At 43.9% G+C, this 26,129-nt stretch overlaps 1 protein-coding gene across 6 annotated transcripts in view; it reads right to left on the bottom strand.

The window, feature by feature from the left end:
* The window catches only part of MAJIN (membrane anchored junction protein), a 169,961-nt gene that overhangs the window by 38,295 nt on the left and 105,537 nt on the right, over nt 1-26,129 (bottom strand). For 4 of the 6 annotated variants that reach the window (XM_045007055.1, XM_045007058.1, XM_045007056.1 and 1 more), the window contains 4 exons: nt 24,672-24,726; nt 11,005-11,074; nt 10,611-10,755; nt 1,374-1,532 (listed from right to left, as the gene is read on the bottom strand). In XM_045007055.1, the coding sequence (XP_044862990.1) occupies nt 1,421-1,532; nt 10,611-10,755; nt 11,005-11,074; nt 24,672-24,726 (382 nt within the window). In that variant the 3' untranslated portion in view covers nt 1,374-1,420. Of the gene's footprint in view, nt 1-1,373; nt 1,533-10,610; nt 10,756-11,004; nt 11,075-24,671; nt 24,727-26,129 lie in introns of those variants that run through there. The other 2 variants (XM_045007060.1, XM_045007061.1) reach the window with 1 other exon arrangement.

Raw genomic sequence — 26,129 nt, 5'->3', positions numbered from 1 at the left:
TATATAGTATGGGGGTGAAACACTGAGATTGCAGCCAGGTGCAATGGAGCTGTGTGCCAATGTTGTCCTGATTCATCCACCAACCCAACAACAACAGGATCTTGTCTGAAATATACATGCGTCTGTCCTTAGGATGGTACACTGACCTAAGCCATGCCTGTAAACTTCAACAATACAGTCTCGTATGGGGGAAATCACATAAGTGTGTGCAGCCATATGCCCCAGGAGCATGAGGCAGTTTCTCACTGAGGTTTGGGAATGACCTTTGCAGAGGTCTAATATACCTTGAGATCCCATGGCTAGGGTTGAGACCAGGACTGTCCCAACTAATTCTACTCTATGTAGGGGTGTTAAGATCAATTTGTCTTTGCTCACTTCCAGGCCTAACCTCAACAAAGCAGATGGAGCATCCCCTGGATACTTCTTTCCAGTTGCTTACAGGAGTGATCCTGTGACCAATCAATCACCAAATCAATCAATCAATCAATCAACACCAACCAATCATCCAAGTAAGAGTACATCTGGACATCCTAATGGTGAAGGTAGGCTTCTACCATAACCACACACTTGGTGAAAACCCTTGGCACAGATGATAGTCTGAAGGGCAAGACTGGGAACTGGAAGTGGTCTCCTCCTTACAACCCTTAAAAATTACAACCCTTCTGTGGCTAGGGTGGATCACCATGTGGATATAAGCATCCCTCAACTCAAAATCCACATACCAATCTTCCAGATCTAATGAAGGGATAATAGTTGCAAGGGAATCCATACAGAACCACAGTTTCTTCATGAATTTGTTCAAGTTCGGTCTAGAATGGGCCTGAGACCTTCTTTTGCTTTGGGTATTAGGAAGTAGTGGGAATAGAACACCCTGCTCTGATACTGAGGTGGCACTTCTTCTGTAGCTCCCCAAAAATGAAGAGACTGCATTTATTGTCTTAGTGCAGATTCATGAGATGGGTCTCTGAAAAGGAATAAGGAAGGAAGTTAGGAATGGGGAAGTACTACTACTTCTACACTGCAGCTGGCAGCACTACTCATGCTAGTGCGCTAAAAATAGTAGTGTAGCCAGGCTAGCACAGGCAGCAGGTCACATTAGCCACCTGAATACGTATCAAGAGGGTCTGGGTGGGTACATACTCAGGAAGCTAGACCAAGCTACTGTCTGTATAACCACAGCTACCCTCCTATACTTACCATGCTGGCTTGAACACAACTAGCATGACCTGTGATGGGAATCACACTCCCAGCTGCCATGTAGACACAGCCAGGAACTGCAGGGTATATTCCAATTCCACCATGCTCAGAACACACTTGTTTTAGGTGATGGACATGCTCAAAAACTGTGATAACTTGCTCCTGTGTCGGGACGGAGGAGATTTTTGCTGAGACCCAGTATGGTCGGTATGCTATCCTTGATTCAGGAGTCAAACAGGCTGCTTCGAGGCCTGGGGCTGTTTGGATGAAGCAACAACTGAGGCAGATAATGGGGATCTCCTTTACTACTTGTGTTTTTGCCTTGGTCCAGGAAGCTGAAAACAATTATGAGACAAATCAGCAGGGAGGAAGAATTTAATCAGAAAATGTGAATGATAATTGGCAATCATTTAAGAACACCTTACTAGATGCTCAAAAAGCCACTAAATACCACAAATGAGGAAGATGGCCTGCCATAAATATAAAGAAAAGAGTAGCATAAAATCCCTACTTGGCAGCAGTACTGAATCGCTTTACCTGTAAGGAATTAAGTAGCTCAAATCACCTAGTTGGCACCTGACCAGAAGAACCAATGAAGAAAGAAGATATTTTCAAATCTGGGGGAGGGAGGGAGAATTTGTTGTGTCTCTTTGTTTTGTTCCCTCTCCAGATAGAGGGAGAGATCAAGCAGGTACAACATCTCCTGAAATGATCTATCTAAAATTACAGAAATTGTAAGTAAGGCAAGGAAATGTGTTAGTTTATCTTTTGTTTTGGCTTGTACATTTTCCTATGCTACAAAGGTAGTTTTATTCCTGTTTTTGTAACTGTGAAGCTGAGTCCAGGGGGGAGTCCTCTGTGTTTTAAATCTTTTTATTACCCTATAAAGTTACCTTCCATCCTGATTTTACAGGTGTCATAAACAGATAGTTAAGGGTTAACAAGCTCAGTGAACCTGGCAAACACCTGACCAAAGGACCAATCAGGGGACAAGATACTTTCAAATCTCAGTGGAGGGAAGTCTTTGTTTGGGTTCTTTGTTTGGAGGGGTGTTCTCTCTTGGGATTAAGAGAGGCCAGATGTACATCCCGGCTCTCCAAGCTTCCTGAAATATTCTCTTCTATTCAGTATAGTGAGTATTAGAAAGGCGGATTAGTCTTTTGATTAATTTCTGTATTTGCAAATGTGTGTTTGCTGGAACAATACTTTATTTCTGTTTGCTGTTATTTGTGTTATGTTAGAAGTGGGGGCGGGAGTTCCTCTAGGTTTTAAGGCTAGTCCCTGTAATATTTTTCATCCTGGTGTTACAGAGATAGAGTTTACTTTCTTTTCTTTCTTTTAATAAAAACTTTTCTTTTTAAGAACCTGATTGATTTTTTTTTCTTGTTTGAAACCTCAGGGGATTAGTTTGACTAGGTGGGGGAAAGAAAGGAGGGGGGGAGGTGAATCCCTCTTTATTTAGATTCAAGGAGTTGAATCAAGGTAATCTCTCCCAACGACTAAGGGAGGGAGAAAGGTGGGGGAATGGTTTATTTCCCTTTGTGTTAAGACCCAAGGGGTTTGGGTCTTGGATTTCCCAAGGAAGGTTTGGGAGGAGTGGAAAGTGTACCAAAACACTATATTTTTGGTTGGCGGCAGCATTACCGGATCTAAACTAAAATTTAAGTTTAGAAGGGTCCATGCAGGTCCCCATCTTTTGGACGCTAAAGTTCAAAGTGGGGAATAAACCTATGACATTGTAGGCAGCGGTTGGGATTTTTTAGGAACCAAAAGCCAGATTTTTTTTTTCCTCCTTTGAGATGCTGCGGATGCAGTGAGGAAACATACCCTGAGGGCAAACAGATAAAGGTTTTTATAACAAAGCTTTGTTGGGAAAGATTTACAGCTGTGCTTAGCTGGAAGGTAATTAGCAGTTTGCAAGAGACAGGTTACAAACCAGTTTTTCTGGTCCCTTGTCAGCCAGCAAACACCAGCAAGAGACATTTGCAAATGAAAAGTTTTGTTTTGTTTTAATTCAGTCGGGAATAGAAAGATTAGGAAACTGTAAACCAAACAGCCTGAGCTGAGGCATCCCAGTTCAGTAAACTGCAGAGGGGTGTGGCCAGCACCAGAAAGCAGGAAACATGAGTGCCAGGAGAGCATCTCAACTAGAACTGGCTAAGCTGGAAGCAGCAGAGAAAGACAACGAACATAGGAGACGGATAGAACTAATTAATGCAGAAATGGCCAGGGAAGAAGCTGCCCACAGGAGAAAGATGGAGAAGCAGGAAAAAGAACTAGAACTTAAACAAAAAGAGCTGGAAATCCAGAAGCAGGCCCTGGAATTAGCGAAGGCTAAGCCAGATGTTCCTGCCAACCCTAACAATCCTTCTCCAGGTACTGTTTCCCATCCCAGGAAATTTCCCACCTACAAGGCAGGTGATGACACTGAGGCCTTCTTAGAAAATTTTGAAAGGACCTGCCATGGGTACAGCATCCCTGAAGACCAGTACATGATAGAGCTGAGGCGACAGCTCAGTGGACCCTTAGCAGAAGTGGCGGCTGAAATGCCTAAGGAAAACATGAACGATTATAAACTGTTTCAAACAAAGGCCAGAATCAGAATGGGGCTAACACCTGAGCATGCCCGTCGGCGGTTCAGAGCCCTAAGGTGGAAACCAGATGTGTCATTCCCCAGACACGCCTACTACATTAGAAAGAATTGGAATGCATGGATATCAGGAATAAAGATTCAATCTCTAGAAGACCTGGCCCACCTGATGCAAATGGAACAGTTCTTAGATGGTGTTCCTGAGGAAATAGAACGGTACATCCTAGATGGGAAGCCCAAAGATGTAACCGAGGCAGGGGAGATTGGAGCCAGATGGGTGGAAATAACAGAAAAGAAAAAAGCTACTATCAAGGGGAGTGAATATAACAAAGGGCAAACCGAAAATAAACCCTACCACCGGGGACCACCCACGACCCCACCTAAAACCCAAGGAAAGCCCCAGACTACCTATTGTCCCACCTCACCAGTCTCCAGCAACCCACCCCGGCCCAGTGACCAGTCAGCTGGGCAATGTTTTAAATGTAATGAACTGGGACATATAAAGGCCAACTGCCCCAAGAACCCCAATCGAGTACAGTTCATTACACTACCATCACACCAAAGATCCCCAGACCCAGATATCTCTCAAATACCCCCGGAGCAAACACACATTTGCAAATACAGAAATTAATCAAAAGACCTTTCTAATACTCACTATACTGAATAGAAGAGAATATTTCAGGAAGCTTGGAGAGCCGGGATGTATGTCTGGCCTCTCTTAATCCCAAGAGAGAACACCCCTCCAAACAAAGAACCCAAACAAAGACTTCCCTCCACTGAGATTTGAAAGTATCTTGTCCTCTGATTGGTCCTTTGGTCAGATGTTTGCCAGGTTCACTGAGCTTGTTAACCCTTAACTATCTGTTTATGACAGCAGGTGTAATTCTTTTACTTTTTTCTTTATTATAAAGTTCTTCTTTTAAGAACCTGATTGATTTTAGTGTCCTAAAGATAAAGGGTCTGGTCCGTACTCACACTGCTAAGGCAATTAGTTGGTATATTATTCTCATGCCTCCCCAGGAAAGGGGGTGAAGGGGCTTTGGGGGGACAGGGATTCCAAGTGACTCTCCTTTGAATTTTTGTGTAAATCACTTGGTGGTGGCAGTAATACCGTCCAAGGACAAGGAAAGGAATTTGTGCCTTGGGGAAGTTTTTAACCTAAGCTGGTAGAATATAAACTTAGGGTGTCTTTCATGTCGGTCCCCACATCTGTACCCCAGAGTTCAGAGTGGGGGGAAACCCTGACATGGCCATATTGGCTAAAAACTCGACATGGTTTTTAGCCATGGTGAAGGAAGCTATAATAAATAAATAAATAAAATGGAAGAAAAGGGCAGTTGATAGTAATGAATATAAATAAAAAATTAGGAATTATTGAAAACTGAAAAGGGAAACAAAGGGACACAAGGAGAAATCTATGGCCAGCAGAGTTAAAGACAATAAGAAGGAATTTTTTTAAATATATAAGGAACAAAATGAATCCTGACAATAGTAATGGTCCATTATTAGATAAAAATAGATAAGTAGAATTCTCAATAATAATGCAGAACAGACAGAAATGTTCATAAATATTTCTGTTCTGTATTTAGGGGGGGAACAGGGGCGGCTCTAGACATTTCACCACCCCAAGCACAGTGGCATGCCGCGGGGGGCGCTATGCCGGCTGCCGGGAAGGCGGCAGGTGGCTCCAGTGGACCTCCCGCAGGCATGCCTGCAGAGGGTCCGCTGGTCCCACAGTCCGCTGGACCTGCGGCTTTGGTGGACCTCCCGCAGGCGTGCCTGTGGGAGGTCCACCGGAGCCACGGGACCAGCGGACCCTCCGCAGGCACGCCTGCTGGAGGTCCACCGGAGCCGCGGGACCAGCGGACCCTCCGCAGGCACGCCTGCTGGAGGTCCACCGGAGCCACGGGACCAGCGGACCCTCCGCAGGCACGCCTGCGGGAGGTCCACCGGAGCCGCGGGACCAGCGGACCCTCCGCAGGTACGCCTGCGGGAGGTCCACCAGAGCCCCCTGCCGCCCTCCCGGCAGCCGACATAGCACCCCCCGCGGCATGCCGCCCCAAGCACGCACTTGGCGTGCTGGGGCCTGGAGCCGCCCCTGGCGGGGAAACTGATGATATAGTCTCATCATTTGGTGATAACACTCTTTCCATTCCACTCAGGAAGATATTAAAGAGAAGCTACTAAAGTGAGGCATTTTTTAAATCAGCATGTCCACATGACTTGCATCCAAGAGTTTTAAAAGAGTGGGCTACACTGCTTGTTGATTTTAAATACATCTTGGAACACTGGACAAATGACAGAAGACTTGAAGAAAGCTAATGTTGTGTCAATATTTAAATATGGTAAATGGGATAACCTGGGTAATTATAGGCTTGTCAGCCTCATATTGATCTTGGGCAAGATAATGCAGCAGCTGACATGGGACACGACTGATACAGAATTAAAGGAGGGTAATGTAATTAATGTCAATCAACAAGGGAAATGTCAATCAACAGGGAAAATAGATCCTGTCAAATTAGCTCAATATCTTTTTTTTTTATGAGATTACAAGTTTGGTTGATAAAAGTAATAGTGTTGACATAGTATATCTCAAATTCTGTGTGGCACCATGTCAAATGCCTTACAATATTTTTATTAAAAAACTAGAATGATATAAAATTATAATGGTACACATAAAATTAATTAAAAAAAGTCTAACTCATAGGTCTCAAAATGTAGTTGTAAATGAAAATTATTATCGACCGGGTGTGTTTTCAGTGGGATCCCATGGGGGTTGGTTCTTGACCCTATTCTATTTCATCATCTTTATCAATAACCTGGAAGAAAACATAAAATCACCACTGATAAAGTTTAGAGATGACACAAAAATTGGGGCAGTGACAAATAAAGAAGAGGTCAGGTCACTGATTCAAAGCAATCTGGATCACTTGGTAAACTGGACGCAAGCAAACAATATGTGTTTTAATATGGCTAAATGTAAATGGATACAACTAGAAAGAAAGAATGTATGCCTTACTTACAGGATTGGGTACTCTTATCTCAGGAAGCAGTGACTCCGAAAATTTTTTTGGGGGTTGTGATGGATCATCAGCTGAACATGAGCTCCCAATATGACACTGTGACCAAAGGCGATAATGTGATCCGGGGATGCATAAACAGAAGAATCTCGAGGAGGAATAAAAAAGAATACTTCTATATTTGGCAATGGTACAACCACTGCTGGAATACTATGTCCAGTTCTGGTGTCAACAGTTCAAGAAGGTTGTTAATAAATTGGAGAAGGTTCAGAGAAATCCCATGAGAATAATTAAAGGATTTGAAAACATGCCTTATAGTGATAGTGCTCTTTAAGTCTATCTAGTTAGCTTAATAAAGAGAAAGGTAAAGGGTGTGTAGCAGGGCGGTCACTCTGCTCTGGCTCTGAAGGGGTTAAAAGCCAGCCCTTGGAGAGGGCTGAGGCTGAGAGAAAATGCTAGGCTGATTGGGGAAATAACCACAGCTGGGGCCACACCCCAATCAGAGCACAGCAGGCCCTATAAAAGGGCTGTGAGCCAGGAGCTCAGAAGTCTCTAGCTGTAGAGAGAGAAGGTCTTTGCTGCCTGGGAGCTGAGCAGGGTACCTAGTGTGGAACAGGGCTGGGGGAAGGCCAGAGGAGCTGGGGAGCTCCGGCCTGAAAAATCCCCAGGCTGTAGGCCTTGCTAAAGGCCAGGAAAGGTACTGGCGCCACAGAAGTGTAGCCTGGGAATAGGCAAAGGCAGCTGGTCCAACCCCCCCCTTGCCAATGATGAGTGATTTACAGACTGCAGCCTGCCCCAGTGAGCGAGGGCTAGATGGTGACTGGCAGTAGCCACTGAGGCAAGGTGGGAATAGAGGGTTGGGGGTTCCCCTGGGTGGGGAGACCCATATTGTGGGTTACAGCTGGGGGCAGAATCCTGATGTAGAGGGGCATCAGGGTCTGGGAGGGACACGGGGGCCAGTGGCAGGCAAGACACCAGCCTGAAGAGGGTGCTCCTGCTGCCCTAGGTCCACTATGGTTGTGGCATGGGCCTGATCTGGTGGCAGGACAGTCGCCTCCAAGTCTACCAGGGGAGGACAGCTCACAGTGGCCTCAGGCATCCGATGCTCTGAATGGGCGGATCGAGAAGCACCAGAGGGGGCACCTTGGGTTTGGTGGTATGCCCAAGGAGTCCAGAAGGACCATTGTGGGTGTCCCTGATCAGGATCCTGTCCTTCATATTGCCCCTGGCTAGCACCATCAGCGTCGTGGCCCTGGGTGTGGTAGCCACTCCCTGCTTGGGATGATGACGGTCGTGAAGGCCAAGGAGGGGCCACACGCCCATGTGGCGTTGCACCATCCCACTCTGTCAGTTCGTGCCTGGGAGCTGGAGACCAGTGCCGGGACCTTCAGCGGTACCATGATCAGGATCGGGACCGATGGTCATAACGGTGCCGAGAGGCCGATTTAGATCTAGATCTCGACGAGGATCTACGGTGTTGGGATCAGCTGTGAGGTGACTGGATCGGTACTGGGAGGGAGACCTATGTGAAGCGGAGCGGTGCCACAAGTACGACCAGCGCCGAGATGGAGATTGGTGCCAGGACTGCGAGCGGTGCCGGGTCCGGGACCATCAGCGGGATCGGGACCATGACCTGGACCAGGACCAAGATCGGTGCCGACCTGTCTCTCTCTGCGAGAAGGGTCACATGAAGGCAGGTTTGCCTATAGATTGGACAGTCCGCACCAGCGGTGCCGGGGGCTGAGGCGGTCCAGGCTCCATCAGCATCATTAAGTCGCGAGCGGTGGAGAAGGTCTCCGGAGTAGACGGCAGGCCGAGTTCAATCACAGTGCGCACCAGGGAGCTTGTGTGCACCGGACTCAATGGCCCTTGTGGCACCGGAATCGACAGTGCCAAAGTTGGCGGTGCCGGAGTTGGAGCCTTAGTGGGACGGTCCAGTCCAGGCTGTTGCTCCAAAGGGGCCACAGGCGGTGTCTGCAACTATACAGAAGCAGCAGGTGGTTTGTGCTGCATCTTGGGCCGTGGAGACAGTGAACGATGTCGCAACTGTACCAGTGCCGGACACGTCCAGTGCCGAGAGTCTTTGCTGGTGCCAGGTCATTCCGGTGCCGGAAATGCGCTTCGGACCGATGGCGTCCGGTCTGCACATGGTTCTGAAGGCACCGAGCTAAGTGCTGCTTCCATTAGGAGCTGTTTTAAATGAAAGTCCCACTCCTTTTTTGTTCGAGGCTTGAAAGCCTTGCAAATGCGACACTTACCTGGTTAAAGAGATTTCCCCCAGGCACTTCAAAGCAGGAGTCGTGGGGGTCTCCCATAGGCATCGGCTTGAGACAGGCCGAGCAAGGTTTGAAACGCGGGGACCTGGGCATGGACCCTGGTACCGGGGAGGAGAGAAGGGGATGAACCCCATTCCCTCCAAGTACTATCTACACTATATACAAACTTACTATTAACTAAACTATAACTGCTAAACTATTAACAACTACACTAAACAACTATCTACAACGAGTAAAGCTAGGGAGGTGGAGATCAGCTATGCCGCGCTCCACAGTTCCAACCATCGTCACAGGCGGTAAGAAGGAACTGAGGGGGCGTTGGGTCGGCAGGGGCATATATCTGGCACCATAACGGCGCCACTCCAAGGGGTGCCTCAGCCAACCCACCGAGTGTTGCTAGGGTAAAAATCTTCTGATGATCGTGCACACGGCACGCCCACACCTAATTGGAATTGATATGAGTGAGCACTCGAAGAAGAAGTTTAAGTTTGTTTTATATGCTTATTTTTCATGATAAACCTAAGTTACTGCTTTGACTGATGACAGTATTTTGGTACATTAGTCACTGTGGACTTTACACCAGTCCTTAGAACAGGACTCTCTATTATGGATGTGTTTCCTGATGCAGGAACAGCTTTGATCATGTTGACATTGATGAGTCATAGCTATTTGTTTTTCTTTGATCACACTCACACTGAATACTTCTGAAAACTAGGGAACAGCATGACTTATGATTACATTACTGTAATGCAGCTGCTTACTAGAATCTTTCACCTTCCCTTTATTTAGTTAATATTATTTTCTATGACAATACTTCTAAAGTAAAATTTGAGTAAGCATATGCATTTTAGAGCACTTTGAAATCTCAGCTCTTGAACAAGAAGCTTTGCTGTCAGGGAAAAAATTCTAGAAAAAACACATGAAGAATGCAACTGATATGCATAATATCTATTATCAGAAAGCTTTTGAGGATTAAACCTCAAAATACATGGGTTGTGCTTGGGTTCTGGCTTACAGCAGAACCCTAGTCCTGTTGCCCATGCACACTTCACTCTCTTTGGCATATCACTTTCATTCAACTTATACTGTAGTTTCAAACTTTATCCTGAAGAACTTTTGAAATATTGTGTCTCCAAAGAGCCAGTGGTTGCCCGGCGCTAGCTGAGGTTAATTCCAAGTGGATGATATTAGTTTTGGAAGTATTAGAGTTATACAGTTTAATCCCCATACAAATACATGTAATGTTTTCATATCATTGGACTTTTAGTGGAAGCTGTAGCTTGGGAACCCAACTGAACCCAAATTTGGATCACTAGCCCTGCCCCAAAACCCCCTCGGCAAACAGCAATTTCCAAGACCATCCATTAAGCATGTGGATTATAGAGCACTGGAAAAAACAGCTGTTAAACAGTAAGCAAGTCCCAACCTCAACTACCATTCAGCTATAATAAATTCATGAATGGACATTGCCCCTATTCCCTGCCATGGATAAATGTGTCTCTAGATGGTTTAAAGCTACTATAGTACCTTTTCACTAACTCCAGAAAACCTCTTCCTTTTGACTCCACATTTCCTTCATTTCTAATGGGGCTGATTTGCTGTTGCAGTTGCATTTTACCTTCTTTCTGGGTGGTTTCTGTGCTTTGGTCAATGTTATATTCCACAGGTTCCCCTACAACAAATAAGAGCAAGAAGAGACAGTTTGATTAGAGGAGCAGAGAAGTTACTTTGGCCCAGATACTTAGCTGGTGTAAATCGGTGCATGCTGATTTAGAGCAGCTGAGATTCTAGACCTTTCATGCTATGGTCACACCAAAATTGTTTTTAAAAGAAAAGCTGAACCAATTTAATCAGTGCAGTCTTCAAATAATCAATGTGACCAGTTCAAACACAGTAAACATGCTGATAATTTCATACTTACATGCACTCATATGGCCATAGTCCTTCCTAAGGGCTGCAGGATCCTGATATTTCTGCTGAATATCTTCTGACTGATTTGGGGGAGGCGGGGTAAGGGAAGAAATCTACATTGTTAAATTTGCTAAATTGTGTTTTACATTTTAAAAAAAATAAACAGTGAAAAAATCTATTCTCTCATTTATGATTTTTTTTTTATTGTTACTACCAGCCTGCATTTTTACAATAGAGGTTTTAGGAATTTCTGTTGTGCATTGTAGTTTTATCTATCATTTTACAGAATCTGTCATTTCAATCCTTAAAACACATAAATTTGAATGATTAAAATGCTCATATAAGCTAAATTTTCATTGCATAGTATGTTGATGTATTGGTGAATTAGGGGAGACAGAAAGAATACTGGTGCAACATGGAAGAGCCAAAAGGGAATATTGGTGACCAGCATGTGCAGGGAGGAATCGAGGTATTTGTGTGGTAGGATAATTGAGAGAGTTGAGAGGAAAGATGTTATGCAAATATAAATTATATGCATTTTTCCCCTCAGATTTTTCACTGCACCAACATAGACAGGATTGATCTTCACAAGAGATTCCCATTCCCAGTTCTTGAGCTTTCAGCACAAGACAGAATGAGAACTCATCCTGGCTTTTAAAGTTGTGGTCCTCTGGTGCTGATAATTGAACACAAACCCCAACCCACTCTATCCATTAGTGCTTCAATCCCTCACTAGAAACTTCCAGTCAGTTCCTGAAAGGATGAGTAGCAAGAAATCATGGAAGACTTGGTTCACATTCTTAAACTAGTTGTACAATACCAATGTAAACTGTGACTAATGCTAATCCCCCTTACACCAATTTCAAACTAGAGTATGCTATACCACTGTAGTCACTGATTATACCATGACAGCACACCTCTACTGGGACTTTGCTCCAGTACCCATATGGGCATGTCTATCTGCAAGGTGTGAATCATAGAATATCAGGGTTGGAAGGGACCTCAGAAGGTCATCTAGTCCAACCCCCTGCTCAAAGCAGGACCAATCCCCAAGCAGAATTTTACCCCAGTTCCCTAAATGGCCCCCTCAAGGATTGAACTCACAACCCTGGGTTTAACAGGCCAACGCTTAAACCACTGAGCTATCCCTCCCCCTGAATGCATCTTAGTAAACATACCCAAACTAGCTTTAATCTAGCACTAACAGGAGTGACACTACAGTAGCATGGGCTTCAATGGAGGCTGTACAAGATCACCTGGAACTCATGGTAATTACTTGGGCAGCTAGGCTGCACTGAAGCCCATGCTGCTGCAGCTTCATTGCTACTGGTACCTCAGATAGCTACATTAATCCCAATTTATGACTGCAATGTAGACATACCATCAGCATAACCACAAATGTGAAAAGGGGAGGGAAAATGAGACAGTCAATAATAATCAGAGTTATAAAATACAAAATCAAAGATTTTAAGTCCAGAAACAACCATTACGATCATCTAATCTGACCTTCTGATTCTTGCATCCAGTCCATAGCTGCTGGTTGAGCTAGAGTATATATTTTAGAAATACATCCAATCTTGATTTAAGTAGTTAATGAGATGAAGAATCCACTACATCCCTTGGTAAGATGTTCCAATGGTTAATTACTTTCACTATTAAAAAATTTGATGGTTCTTTCCACTGGATCTTATTATGCTTTTGTCTGGTAGATAAAAGACATCTCTAGAATCAAACATCTTCTTCCCATGCAGGGACTTCTAGACCATGATTAAGTCACATCTTAATCTTCTCTTTGATAAACTACATAGATTGAACTCCTTAAGTCTCTCTCGCCGTAAGGCAGGCTTCCACATCTTGAATCATTCTTGTAGCTCTTCTCTGAATCCTCTCCAATTTTTCCAACTTTTAGAAGTGTAGACACCAGAACTGGGCAAAGTATTGCACGACACAGACCCATAGGTGGTTCACTACTCTATAAAACAGCAACTCTTATCAGGCCAGACATCTTCACTACACTTAAAACACTGTTTTCAGGTTATAGATCCCAAAAGTCCGTTTGGACCATCCCATGGCAACATCCATTTCATCTCCTATCACAGTTCAAATTGGGAGGAACTGTCCCAGGAAACAGAAAAGCAGAAATAAGAAGCCAGGTTCCAGACGTCTAACACCTATATACTGCAAAGGACCACTACCTAAAAAGGGACTGGAAGTAGACAGTATGAAACTAAACGTGATGCTTATCAATGCAAGATCTGCTGCTAACAAACAACAGTATATGAGCTCATCAGTTATGAAGCATCCAATATAGTCTGTATCACTAAGACCAGCCTAGATGACACTGCAGGTCCCATGTTAGCCCACCTCGTCCCCTCCAAGATATTCAGAACATCACAGACATATAAGACAAGAAGAAAGGCAGCACAGCATTCAAATTCTCTGCAGACATCAAATGCAGGTAAGGCAATTTCATTCAAATTCATTCATCTGACAGCAGAAACCACAGCCAAAGCTAACAGACTTTATGCTCATTTACAGACCAATACAGACAAAAGGAGTCATACAGGAGCTTGCTAATACCTTGTTAATGATAGTGGTGAAATGCCCCAGACTTATCATCCTGGAGATTTTAAAATGCATATTGACAAGGCTGCAGATGCACAAGCCCCAACACTCATCTCCTCACTTGCCTCCTTAGCACTTTCAGAGATCATCTCTGGTCCAAATCACACAGCTGGTCACAGCTTGGCCCTGATCTACAGCCTAGATATCAAAATAGAGGACATCCCAACCCAGACACTGTCTTGGACAGACCTCCAGTTCATTAAGGCACTGGTCCAGGCAACAAGAAAGACCATTGATCCTGATTCACCAGGAAGACTCTTGGACGTCAACAAATTCCTTGCTTGCTGTAGGACAACAGCACCCCATCTAAAGGATGAGGAGTCAAGGATCTGGTGCATCATTGCCATTATAAACTAGCATGCTAGCCTCCAAACGGACTCTTCTTCGCCATTACCCACACAGATCTCCTTGGTTTTCTGACACCCTGCGACAGATGGAGAGAGAAGGGTGGAAACACAAGCACCAATGACAGGCAGAAAAGGCTGATTCAGACTGGATGATTGTCATAGGTCTCACCCCCACTTAGAGCTGTTGGATTCCAAGATGGGGACCTGCATGGACTCCCCTAAACTAAAATCCTAGTTTAGATATGGTAAAAGCTGCCACCACCCAATAATGTACGTGTATTGGGACACAGTCCTTCCCCAAAATCCTTGGGGATCCCAAGAGCCCCAAATCCATGGAGTTCTTACACCTAGGAGAAGTAAACCATTCTCCCCTGCTTCCTCCCCCTCCCTTCTCCTAGGAGAGATACTGGGATTCAACTACAGAGGGATGCCTTCCTCCTCCCTCCTCCCCTTTCCTTGAGAATTCACCCAAGGAAAGATCAACCAAGTCCTTAACAGAAAAGATTTATTAAAGAATAAAAAGAAAGTAAACTGTCTCTGTAATACCAAGATGGAACAATACAGAGGGTCTAAACTTATCAATCTCTGGAGAGAATCCCCCCTCCTTTCTTTCTCAGTAAAAGAAATAACAGTACAGAATTAAAGAAATTCTATAGCAAAACACACAATTGCAAATACAGAAATAACAATATAAAAATACTAGTTCCCTTTCTAATACTCACTAGCTTGAATAGAAGAAATTATTGCAGAACTCTGAGAGGACTTGATTAAGACGTCTGGACTCCTTTAATTCCAACTAGCGAGTCACTCAACCAAAGGACACAGGAAAAAAAACTTCCCTCTACAGGGATTTTAAATTATCTTGTCCCTGATTGGTCCTCTGGTCAGGTGTTCACGGGTAGAAAAAAAAAACCTTAACCCTGAACTGTTTATGACAATGATAAATAATAAATTTCTAAAAGCCTATGCTGAGGCTATATTGTAGGCCAAGAGGACCTTCCTATCGCTTTCCATTGAGGCTGCCAAATTGTGCCCCAAGAAGCTATCTCGGTGGTAAACCGTTTAATCAAGCCTGAATGCCTATAACCTGCATCAGAGCTGAGCACCAAGTGCTCAGTATCCTACTTCTCTGAAAAGAGCATGCACACTCATTAAAGCCTTCTCAAACAGCATGGATCCACTTTGTCTACACCCACAACTAACAGCCCATTTCCATTCCCAGAGTTCAGTACATTCATTCATTAAGAAGATCTGAACACCTCATCATCCTCTCCAGGATTTCATCAGTTTTGGAGCTAAATAAAACTTCATATTCAAAGGGAGAGTCCTCTAATTTTGACTTGATACCAGGAGGCAGTCCAGATGATCTTAAGCGGGCATCCAGCCCAAATGTGATAATGGTAGGGATTCACCTGGTCCATAGTAGGATTTCCAGTCCTGCCAGCAATCTATACCCAGATCCAGATAGTATGACCTTTAGTGATATGAATCATCTTCATACCATCCTCTAAAAGAAGGTCTTACTATGCAATGCAGTTCCTGATAGGAGTTAGACTGCAGATCAACCTTGAATCTGCAATTGATGGTGCTGGAAATAAGAGTGTTCCAAGAGATGTGATTTTTGATAGCCTGGAGCCCAGGAACATGTGGCTGCCAGCAGCTGTAATACCAACTGTTATGCTTATTTCTGAAAGCAGCTAAAAGGAGGCCTTTCTAAAACTTCAGCACAACTAACAGACAGGAGGAGAGGATGAAGTGATCAAGGAGTAAATGTGACCTTCTGCCCTCCTGACTTGAGTTGTTTTTTCTGAAGCATGTGATTTTTGCAAGATGGAAAGTTTGGCAATAGTTAACTATTGCTATATAGCTGGTTAACTGATGGAAAATTCCCTATCTAACAGGCTGGAAATCTCCACACTTAATTTAGCTACTCCTCAGCAGTTTTTTTTGATGAACAAGCTATGTAATACTAACAAGTTAGCTATAAAAAGAGGAAGAAATATGAGCTTGATGGACACTTGAACGCTTGCACACCTCTAAAGTTCCCCTGCATATGGAAGGCCAACCACTGAACTTGCAGTTATCCACTTGAGACCTCTTCAAGACCCTGGGTAAATCTGAATGTTGGATTTTTGGGGCATTTTACTAATCTCTGGCAGATGTGTATAAGTGCTTGAGATTAAATAAAGTATAGCTTTAAGTGAGAGCACTCTTGTATTGTACGGTTTGTGCCAACCATCTATCAGTCGGACGTCCATGTCTCCATTGATTTATTTCCTGACACCACATTGCACAGAGTAAAAGTTACCAAGAGCTTTGGGTTGAAAGAATCCCAGGCAACAGAGATACAATAAAAAATGGGGACAGAGGAGCTCAATGGATCATTGTGTTACCATGATGTGTTACCAACTTACTCACCCCTCAGCCCACCTGTGATCAAGTAAAATCGGATGGTAGTGCACTAAGTCACTAAAACAGAACGTTCCACTGCTGATAAAGCACTCTCACCTCAGGAATGCACTCACCAACAGTCATACCAAAAGATAAACCGATGCTGAGGAATTTTTGGGAGGGACCAGAGAAACCCAAGAACCACTGGTCATAGATTAGATAAACCTTGGAAGAAAACCTCTCGTGCTGACCATCTGGCAAAACAAAGTCATAAAGTTAAGCTGTAATACGTAAAGCAATAAATAAACATAGGGGAATTTGTATGATTGGTTAAAATATGTTATTTTAAAGGTTTTTAGAAAGGTGATAGATTGAGGTATAGAGAAAGTAGTAGTGGTTTTACCTATATAATATGTGTAAAATGTAAAGCTCTTTGGAACCAACTCTGGACTTCAGTTTAAGATTGAGCTGGCAGGACTCTTAGCCCTCGCACAACCGTGACGTGCAGAGGCACCAGAGCCCCAGACGAGCGGATCCCGGCTGGCCTTGGGTGAAATTCATTTGTATATTGGGAGTGGTGAGCATTGCAAGGTTGGTGTGTGTATTCCATTGTGTATAGTTAATAAATAGTAGCTTAGGTATCATTGTGTGAAGCTCTGTCATTGGGAAAAGGCCCCACCAACCTGTAGAGGGCCAGTGGACCCCAGGCCTAGCAAGGATAGGAGGTAGGAGCCTAAATTCTGTGGGTGACAGTTGAGATCCTAAGGTCAGATACGTGTTTCCTTATGCCAGATGGAGAGAGGTCTCTTAACTGACTCCAAACTGGTGGTACATAAAAGTCACCATCTTTCTGTAATGAACTTCGGCCACGACTGTAATAATATTGTTGGATGGGTCAGAACTAACACACAGTCCCTATGGTTTAGGAGCCTTCGTCCCTGTTGTACTTCCATCTGGAGTCAAACCTTTGGATCCATAGGAAATAACATCCATTGGATTCAAGGCTCTTGGCACCAACTCTTCTCTCTGATCAGTCCTTTGGAGTTTATGCCCCTGGAACCGAAGAACCTCTATCTAGATACAGAGGCCAATAACACTGAAGATTCCTAGTGTTTAGGCTATGGATCCATAGCAGGCTTTGGATCTTTCCTCTGGTTGGGTACCTTTTTAGATCCCAACTCACCAACTGCCACAGCCTGTACTAGATTTTATTGTCTCTTAACCCTAGGGGCAGTGGAGGATACCTTTACCATTCTGGATCTGGATGGCTTGACTGCCAACCATTGCTGCAGTAATAGAGCTTGCAGTCTGTTCTGCCTCTCCTTCCTTGCATGAGTGTCAAGCAAATAGAGCATCTTGAAGGTTAGTTAATGTCTATCTCCAAGGCAAGCCAAGATCCTCTCCAAGGGAAGCCAAGTATATTGTATGCATCCAAAGTTGAGAAAACAGAGGAACAAGAAGCAAACCTCTTGAAGCCTGGCCTCTTCACTTTTGGAACTGCCATAATGGAATAAAAAGACAATAAGACTCTCTAACTGTAGTATTCTAAAACTTCACAAAACCAATTAATTATTAAAACTATAGAAAAGATTATTCAAGCACTACCATTCTATTTAACTATCTAGGGCACTGAAGAAAACAATCTTCCTGACTTGTTCCTGAATCCATCGGATGGATGTGGTTGGAAGGAACTGAGGCATTTGAGGGCCACGCCCCCTTTTATAGCCTCGTCTCAGAACCTTCATGAATCCTGAGGAGACATGTGAAGAGGTGCCTGAGCACTCCAGCAGGCACTGATAACTAAAGTTCCACTGTCTGAACTGCATTTCGCTGGCACATTCGATGAATGGAAATAGCAGAGGCCACTTGAACCCATGGCTACATGCTTGCTATCCAATCTCTCCATAAAAACACACCTGTCAGGAGAATCAGGGAGCTAGTTATCTACAAGGACAAAGTACCCATGAGGACACATCCTATATTTCTTTTTGAAGTAGTGTCAGAATTCTATAGCAATGAGCTCACCCACCTGCCTGTGTTCTTCCCAAAGCTTCATGCTGGGAGAAAGTAGCAGAGGTTGCATACACTGGAAGCCATATGCACATATTTTTCTACCTGGACAGAACAAAATAATTCTGGAAGCCTCCCTCGCTGTTTCTGTAGTATACAAAAAGAATCAAGGGACAGGCCATATCTACAGACAGGACATCAACTGGATTGCCCAGTGCATCAAGATATGTTACCAGCTAGTGGTCAGGTAGGCGCCTGGCAGGAGTATGAACCCACTTCACCAAGTCACAGTCTATCTCGGTGGCCTTCTTAGCAAACCTGCCTGTTCAGGATATTTGCAAAGCAGTGATTTAGTAATCCATACACATGTTGGTGCAAGTGGCTAGACCTGATGCAATACTTGGAATATCCATATTGCAGTCCACAGTCAGAGAAATTCCTTGTATCGATGCCCAGGGAGGACTACTGCTTGGAAGTCACCAGCAGTGGACTTAGATATGGACTAGCACTTGATGAAGTAAAGCAGTGATTCTCAAACTAGGGAAAGCCTTGTTCAGGGAAAGCTCCTGGCAGGCCAGGCCGGTTTGTTTATCTGCCGCGTCCTCCAGTTCGGCCGATCGCGGCTCTCATTGGCCGCGGTTTGCCACTCCAGGCCAATGGGGGCTGCAGGAAGCGGCACGGGCCAAGGGATATGTTGACCGCCCTTCCTACAGCCCTTGTTGGCCTGGACTGGATGGCAGGTAAACAAACCGGCCCACCCCACCAGGGGCTTTCCCTAAACAAGCGGCGGCCCTAGTTTGAGAACCACTGAAGTAAAGGATTACTCACTTATACAGTAACTGATGATCTTTGAGATGTGCAGTCTCTATACACATTCCACAACCCACCAGACAACCTTCTACCTCAGAGTCCTGATGTCACAGCTCTCACAGTAGAGAAGGAACTGAAGTGTGGTGGGGTGGCACATAAGGAGAGAAAGGGTCATGTGCTGCTCCAGTGAATATTGTTGACTAGAAAATTCTGTGTGTGTGCACTGGGCATGCACTCACCAACTGCAAGTAATCACTTTTTCATCATCCATGGGTTATATTCATACGCCATTGTAGAACTTTAGCACAGAGTTGTTTTCCAGTAGTTTTATTTATTTATTTACATAGGGATTTATTCCGTACAATTTCGCAGTAATCTTTAAAGCTCATGACCTTGCAGGAAGCCCCACTGTTCGTTTGAAATTTAAATGTCTGAGTTGGGTCTCTTAGTGACGCTTGGAATTTTTAGTTGTGCAACCTCCTTTTATTCTGCACTCCTTACCGCCCCCACACAGTGAATAGTGCTAAAAACAAACTCATCTGAGGAGCTGTCACTGTCATTCTCTACCTGGAGTGCATTATAAGACTGTTTCATACTTTTGCAACATGATTTGTTTTTTTGCAATAAGCACGCCAAAAGCTGGGCATTTGCCTTTTCCAATGTCTTCTCCTATAATAAGTGCTTTTGTTTGCCCTTCTTTGCAGACCACAGTAGTTTTCAATTTCATTATTTTGTATTGCATGTAAAGTATATCTGGCATTAGTTCTAATGTTTTCAATCTTTGTAGCTGTTTGTCTACTTGTTTGCTACTGTGGCATATATCAAAAGACTGATTTAATTCCAGTTTAGCTGCAACATGTATACTCTGGCATCTGTATCTGTGGAGCCTAAAACAATATGATCTGAAGTTCTTCTGCGAATGTATGACAAATTTGCATGATGAGACTAACTGGCACAGCCTGGCTGCAGATTGATTTCAGGTTGTCTGATCAGATGTATTAAAAATATACCTCCATGTGACAAGGTTGGGACTCACCACCGCAGCGCCTCCTCCTGTTTGTCTCTGGGAATTAGCTTAGTCCAGTGGCGCGCCCTCTCCTGGTGGTGTCCCACCCTTGCTTGGTGTCTCAGCTCGCATCGCTCACCAGCTCGCGGCGTCTTCTTCAGGACCACTGCCCTCAGTCACTGCCCCTCAGTCCATCCACAGCCCCTTCCAGGGGGGAAGAAGGGGGTTGATCAGCAGTCTCTCTGCACCCCAGCCACAATGTTCAACCACACACTCCAAAGTCTAATCCCTCCTGTCAGGGATGTGGCATAGTCTATGATGGCCGCTCACCTCGACCGATGGCTGTGTGTACTGCCGGGGGGCAAGGGGGAGGGACCCAGGCTTGCCCTCTACTCTGGATCCTGGCCCAGGGACCCTCTGCCGGCAACCTTGCTGTCCTCCTTCTCTCTCCTCACCTGTCTACTTCCCGGGGCCGCTTCCCCTATGGCCCCTTGCACCCACTAAGCCCTTCCCTTCAGGGCCTACAGCCTGGCAGGCTTTGGGCTAGAGCTCCCTGCTGCTCCCCAAGCCCAGCCAGCATTGCGCTGTCCACGGTGCTAGTCTCCCAGCTCTGAAGACTGACCTTCCCCTGTCGAAGGTGTGGGACAGACTCCCTGCTCCCTTCCTGGGCAGCCTTTATATAGGGCCAAGTTGAGCCCTGTTTGGCTGTCTCCAATCTTGGCTTTAATTGGCTCCCAATAAGCCCTTCTCTAATTGGCTGCCTGTCTGCACAGGTGCACTGGCCTGCTGCAGCCCACACTCTCAGGGAGTACACTACAATATTACATTTCTTTTAAGCACAAAATTTGGGGGGTTGGATCATAGAAACCCCCTTGAGAACTGCCAACTGATGTGCCAAGACTACTTCTGCCCCTGCTTTTCTGCCCTGCCAATTTAGGACTCCAGCACCTTGTCTTGTTGACTCCAGCACCTTGTCATGCCAGTCTGCTTCAAGAGAGACCCAGGGTCTGAACCACATGCTCCAAAGCTGCACACTTAATTGAAAGCAACTTAAGAAGTGTTCCTGTCTTAAGCACTCAGATGCCCAACTCCCAATGGGGTCCAAACCCAAAATAAATCCATTTTACCTTGTATAAAGCTTATACAGGGTAAACTCATAAATTATTCGCCTTTTATAACACTGATAGAGAGATATGCACAGCTGTTTGCAACCCCCCCCCCCCCGTCCAGGTATTAATACATACTCTGGGTTAATTAATAAGTAAAAAGTGATTTTATTAAATACAGAAAGTAGGATTTAAGTGGTTCCAAGTAGTGACAGACAGAACAAAGTGAATTACCAAGTAAAATAAAACACACAAGTTTAAGCCTAATACAGTAATAAAACTGAATACAGATAAAATCTCATCCTCAGAGATGTTCCGGTAAGCTTCCTTTTATAGACTAGTCTCCTTCTAGTCTGGATCCAGCAATCACTCACCCCCCCGCCCTGTAGTTACTGTCCTTTGTTCCAGTTTCTTTCAGGTAACCTTGAGGGTGGAGTGGCTATCTCTTTAGCCAGCTGAAGACAAAATGGAGGGATCTCCCAGGGGCTTAAATAGACTTTCTCTTGTGGGCGGAGACCCCCTCATCTATGACTATGGACTATGCAAAGTCCAGCTCCAAGATGGAGTTTTTGGAGTCACATGGGCAAGTCACATGTCCATGCATGACTCAGTTTTTACAGGCAGCAGCCATTGTTTACATGCTACCCTGAATGTCCTCAATTAGACTTCTTATGTGGATTGGAGCCTTCCAAGATTCATTGTCCTTTGAGGGTTTCTTGATTGGGCACTTTCCTTTCTCAAGAAGCTGACCAAATGCTTTACTAAGGCTACTTAGAAATCAAGCAAGTACACAGACAATATTCATAACTTCGAATACAAAAACAATGCATACATATAAATAGGATGAATAGATTCAGTAGATCATAACCTTTACAGAGATATGTCACATGGAATATGGAGCATAAAACATATTCCAGTTATGTCATATATATACATTCCTAAGCATATTCCCATAAAGCCTTCTGGGGTGCACTGTCACATTGAGTTTTTAGTTTTTTATGTTTTTGTTTTGCATCTACTGGCTATCTGTGCTGACTAATTAGGAAGCAGGCCTTACCCATTACAGTATTCAGTGTAGCCATTCAGATTACTACGGTCTCATAATCCAGTTTTGCAGCCACTTTGCATTTTATATATGAGCCCCAGAATAAACTACAGTTTTCACAGATCTCTCCATACATTTGCAATATAGCATGGAGTGGAAAGTTGTTCACAGGTATTGCCAAAAATGATTCAGTGCTCGTCAGCTACAACAAAGAAAGGAGTAAAAACTCCTTTACTTCTGACACCATGTTACGAGCTGATGTAGAGGGCTATGCCAAGAAAGCCATTTATAGTGAACTAGTTGTATTGCTCTGACAAAACCCAAGATCTATGCTAAATATCCTTGATCTACATATACTGGCAACTTAATTATGCTTATATTAATTATTAACTATTTACATATTATGGTGCTGTGGCAACTGCATCATAATTAAGCTTCCTTTATGAACTTCCATTTTATTTTGTTCAGAGGAAAGTCTCACTTTTTTTTGTACTCCTCTAACATAATGGTATGATTATGGTTCAAATTTGCATAGATATAATTTCTGTGACAAGGATTCCTAAAATATTATTTTAGGTACATGTGTGGCTTATTTTTAAAAGTGTTTTAAATTGTTAAAGGCAAGTTTGTGTGCCCACCTGAAAGTGCCAAATTATAATTTGATAACAAAATACATGTTGCTGTGAGATCACAATCAGTCACTTCTAGAGAGTCTTAACATAAGAGAGAGAAAGACCGATTTATCAAACACTCTGTAGCCTAGGAAAGAGTTCCCTGAGTTGGAAAAGAGGAGACAAGGAATTCAAATTCACTATACTTACTGAGGACAGGCATGATCCCTAACCTAGAAGAGAGTTTGGGAACAGCCATTGAACAATTCCTCCCATTTTTTAAAAAGATATTAACAGGCAGAGAACCCAGTTCTCCAACATGACAAACCTAAATTTCAGTTAGATTCACTATATACTGTGCCTTTCAGAGTGACTAAGCTAGAGAAGTCTGTGCGTGCATAGAAAATTTGAAAATATCAAATACTGTACTTTCATTACATATTTCAGTAAAAAGAGCAGTTTTCAATTAAATATTTTGATTTGAAAAATTCTGACCAGAGATACTTAGCACATTTGCTATTAGAGTTTCTGGTGGAAAGGAATATCAACATTATGTATATGTACTAGGGCTGTCAATCTCAGTTAATGCCTGTGATTAACTGAAAACACTGGGTGGGGAGGGAAGCATCAGTTGCGAAGGGACCTGACAGTGTCCAGTGGGGCACAGTAACCCAATACACCTCTGGAGGGCCGGAAGAGAAGAGGAAGTAGCTCCCATCCCAGCTCCAGTGGAGAGGAAGCCCTATTTCCTGTCATGCCATATTTTCTCCAGCCAGCCTCTCACTCCGGGGACTGACCCTTCCCCTGATGCCGGGTCTCATTGTCCCTGGCTTCCTCCTTGCTGTGGGGGGATACCCCAGAGAGAACTGGAGCCTGGTGAGCTCAGCCTCCCTGCACCAACCCCTCCTCCCCACCCTCCATTGCAAACAAGAGCTCACTCAGCTGAAGGGAGCCCACCTAGCTCAGTAAAAGGAAGCGAGCCTGGCAAACCCAGTACCAGAAACCACCCTTCCAGAAAGCAGCAGCAAGACACCTCCCTCACCCTCCTCCTGCACAAGTAATTGCTTGTCCCCACCTCCTCCCCACACATCCTCCCATAACAGTTAATGCAGATTTCTATGATGAAACTCTTCCTCTTTGGTCAGAGGCAAGCCTGGTGAGCTCAGAAACCCAGCCCAACAGGAGCAGCATCAAGAATTCATCTTTCTCCTGCACAATTGACCCTTCTCCTGCACAACTCACAGCCCTCCCATCTCCGGAATACCGACTTTCTGAATTGACTTGTAGACTCTAAAATTTTACACTGTTTTATTTTTGAGTGCAGTTATGTACAAAAATAACAATAATAATTCTACATTTATAAGTTCAACTTTCATAATAAAGAGATTGCACTACAATACTTGTATGAGGTGAACTTAAGTACTACTTCTTTTATCTTTTTTACATAGCAAATATTTGTAATAAAAATAATAATATAATGTGAGCACTGTACACTTTGTATTCTGTGTTGTAATTGTAATTAATATATTTGAAAATGTAGTAAACATCCAAAAATATTTAAATGGTATTCTATTATTGTTTAACAGTGCGATTAAAACTGCCATTAATTTTTAATCTTGTGATTAATCACAATTAATTTTTTAACTGCTTGACAGCCCTAATATGTGCTTTTACACTTGCAATTCTGAAAACCTGGCTGTAAAAGAAGGTATTTTCTGTGGCTTACCATTCTGAAGTCACCTTTTGACTTGCTTCCAGTGTGAATATTTTCAGTTTCAGTTCTAAAAACAAACCAAATATATAGGGAGTGAAGTCTATGAAAAGTCAATGAAAAGTCACTAGAAGCAATTATATAACCAGCAACTACTTTAAATGTTTCATTCAATTTTTATATTACACTTCTACCTCGATAGAACACGACCTGATATAACACAAATTTGGATATAACACAGTAAATCAGCGGGGAATCCCAGGCCCTTTAAAGCGCCACCCGAGCCACGCTGCTTTACTGCGTTATATCCGAATTCGTGTGGAGCCCCAGGCCCTTTAAATGCCCACCTAAACCCCGCTGCCAGAGCTCTAACAGTAATTTAAAGGGACCGGGGCTCCGCACAGTGGCTGGAGCACTAGGCCCTTTAAATCCCTGCCGGGGCTCTGGCAGCCAGGCTCAGACAGTGATTTAAAGGGCCAGAGGCTCCAGCCGCTGTGGGGAGCCCCGGGCCCTTTAAATCCCCACCTGAGCCCCGCTGCTGGAGCTCCGACAGTGATTTAAAGGGCCCAGGGCTCCCCACAGCGGCTAGAGTACCGGGCCCTTTAAATCACTGCCGGGAGAGCCAGTCCAGTCCGGCATGCCATACCGGCTCTTGCCGGTACGCCGTACCAGACCAAATCCAATATAACATGGTCTCACTTATAAGGAGGTGAGATTTTTTGGCTCCCAAGGACTGTATTATATCGGGGTAGAGGTGTACTTGTGACTTTCAAAATATATATCATAACTTAGGGTTTAACTCTTAGGTCTGATTTTGATTTAAACTTACAGGTTTTCTTCAAAAAGTGAAAGCTTGAAAACCAGCTTTTGAGCAAAACCTTACTTTTTTTAAAGAAAAATATTAAGGAAAACACAAATTTGTGCTTTTACTGAAATTGTTCATGGGAACAAAAAAACATTTACCAACCAGCTCTACAGTCGAAGGCCAGAAGGAACCGTTATAGATCATTTAGTTGGTCCTCCTGTATATCATAATATAATGGTGGGCACTCACCTTTGGAGTGACCCTGGTGGCCTGGTGCGGAATCACGGTACATCTGTGCCTCAGTTTCTCTGAGTCAGCTTTTAATAAGTTCAGTAAAGCTTGTATATAGGGAACATTGTCCTCAGAGGTCTAATTTATTTAATCAACTACAAAACAAGGATTCTCTACTGCTTATCGCAGTAGCTCTCAACCTTTCCAGACTACTGCACCCCTTTAAGAAGTCTGATTTGTCTTGTGTACCCCCAAGTTTCACCTAACTTAAAAACTACTTGCTTACAAAATCAGACATAAAAATACAAAAGTGTCACAGCACACTATTACTGAAAAATTGCTTACCTTCTCATTTTACCATATAATTATAAAATAAGTCAATCGGAATATAAATATTGTACTTACATTTCAGTGTATAGTATATTGAGCAGTATAAA

The sequence above is a fragment of the Mauremys mutica genome, chromosome 2 (assembly GCF_020497125.1).
Source record: "Mauremys mutica isolate MM-2020 ecotype Southern chromosome 2, ASM2049712v1, whole genome shotgun sequence".
Taxonomy (NCBI): Eukaryota; Metazoa; Chordata; order Testudines; family Geoemydidae; genus Mauremys; species Mauremys mutica.
Note: the sequence above shows the minus strand (reverse complement) of the source record. Positions and strands in the feature narration are given on the sequence as shown.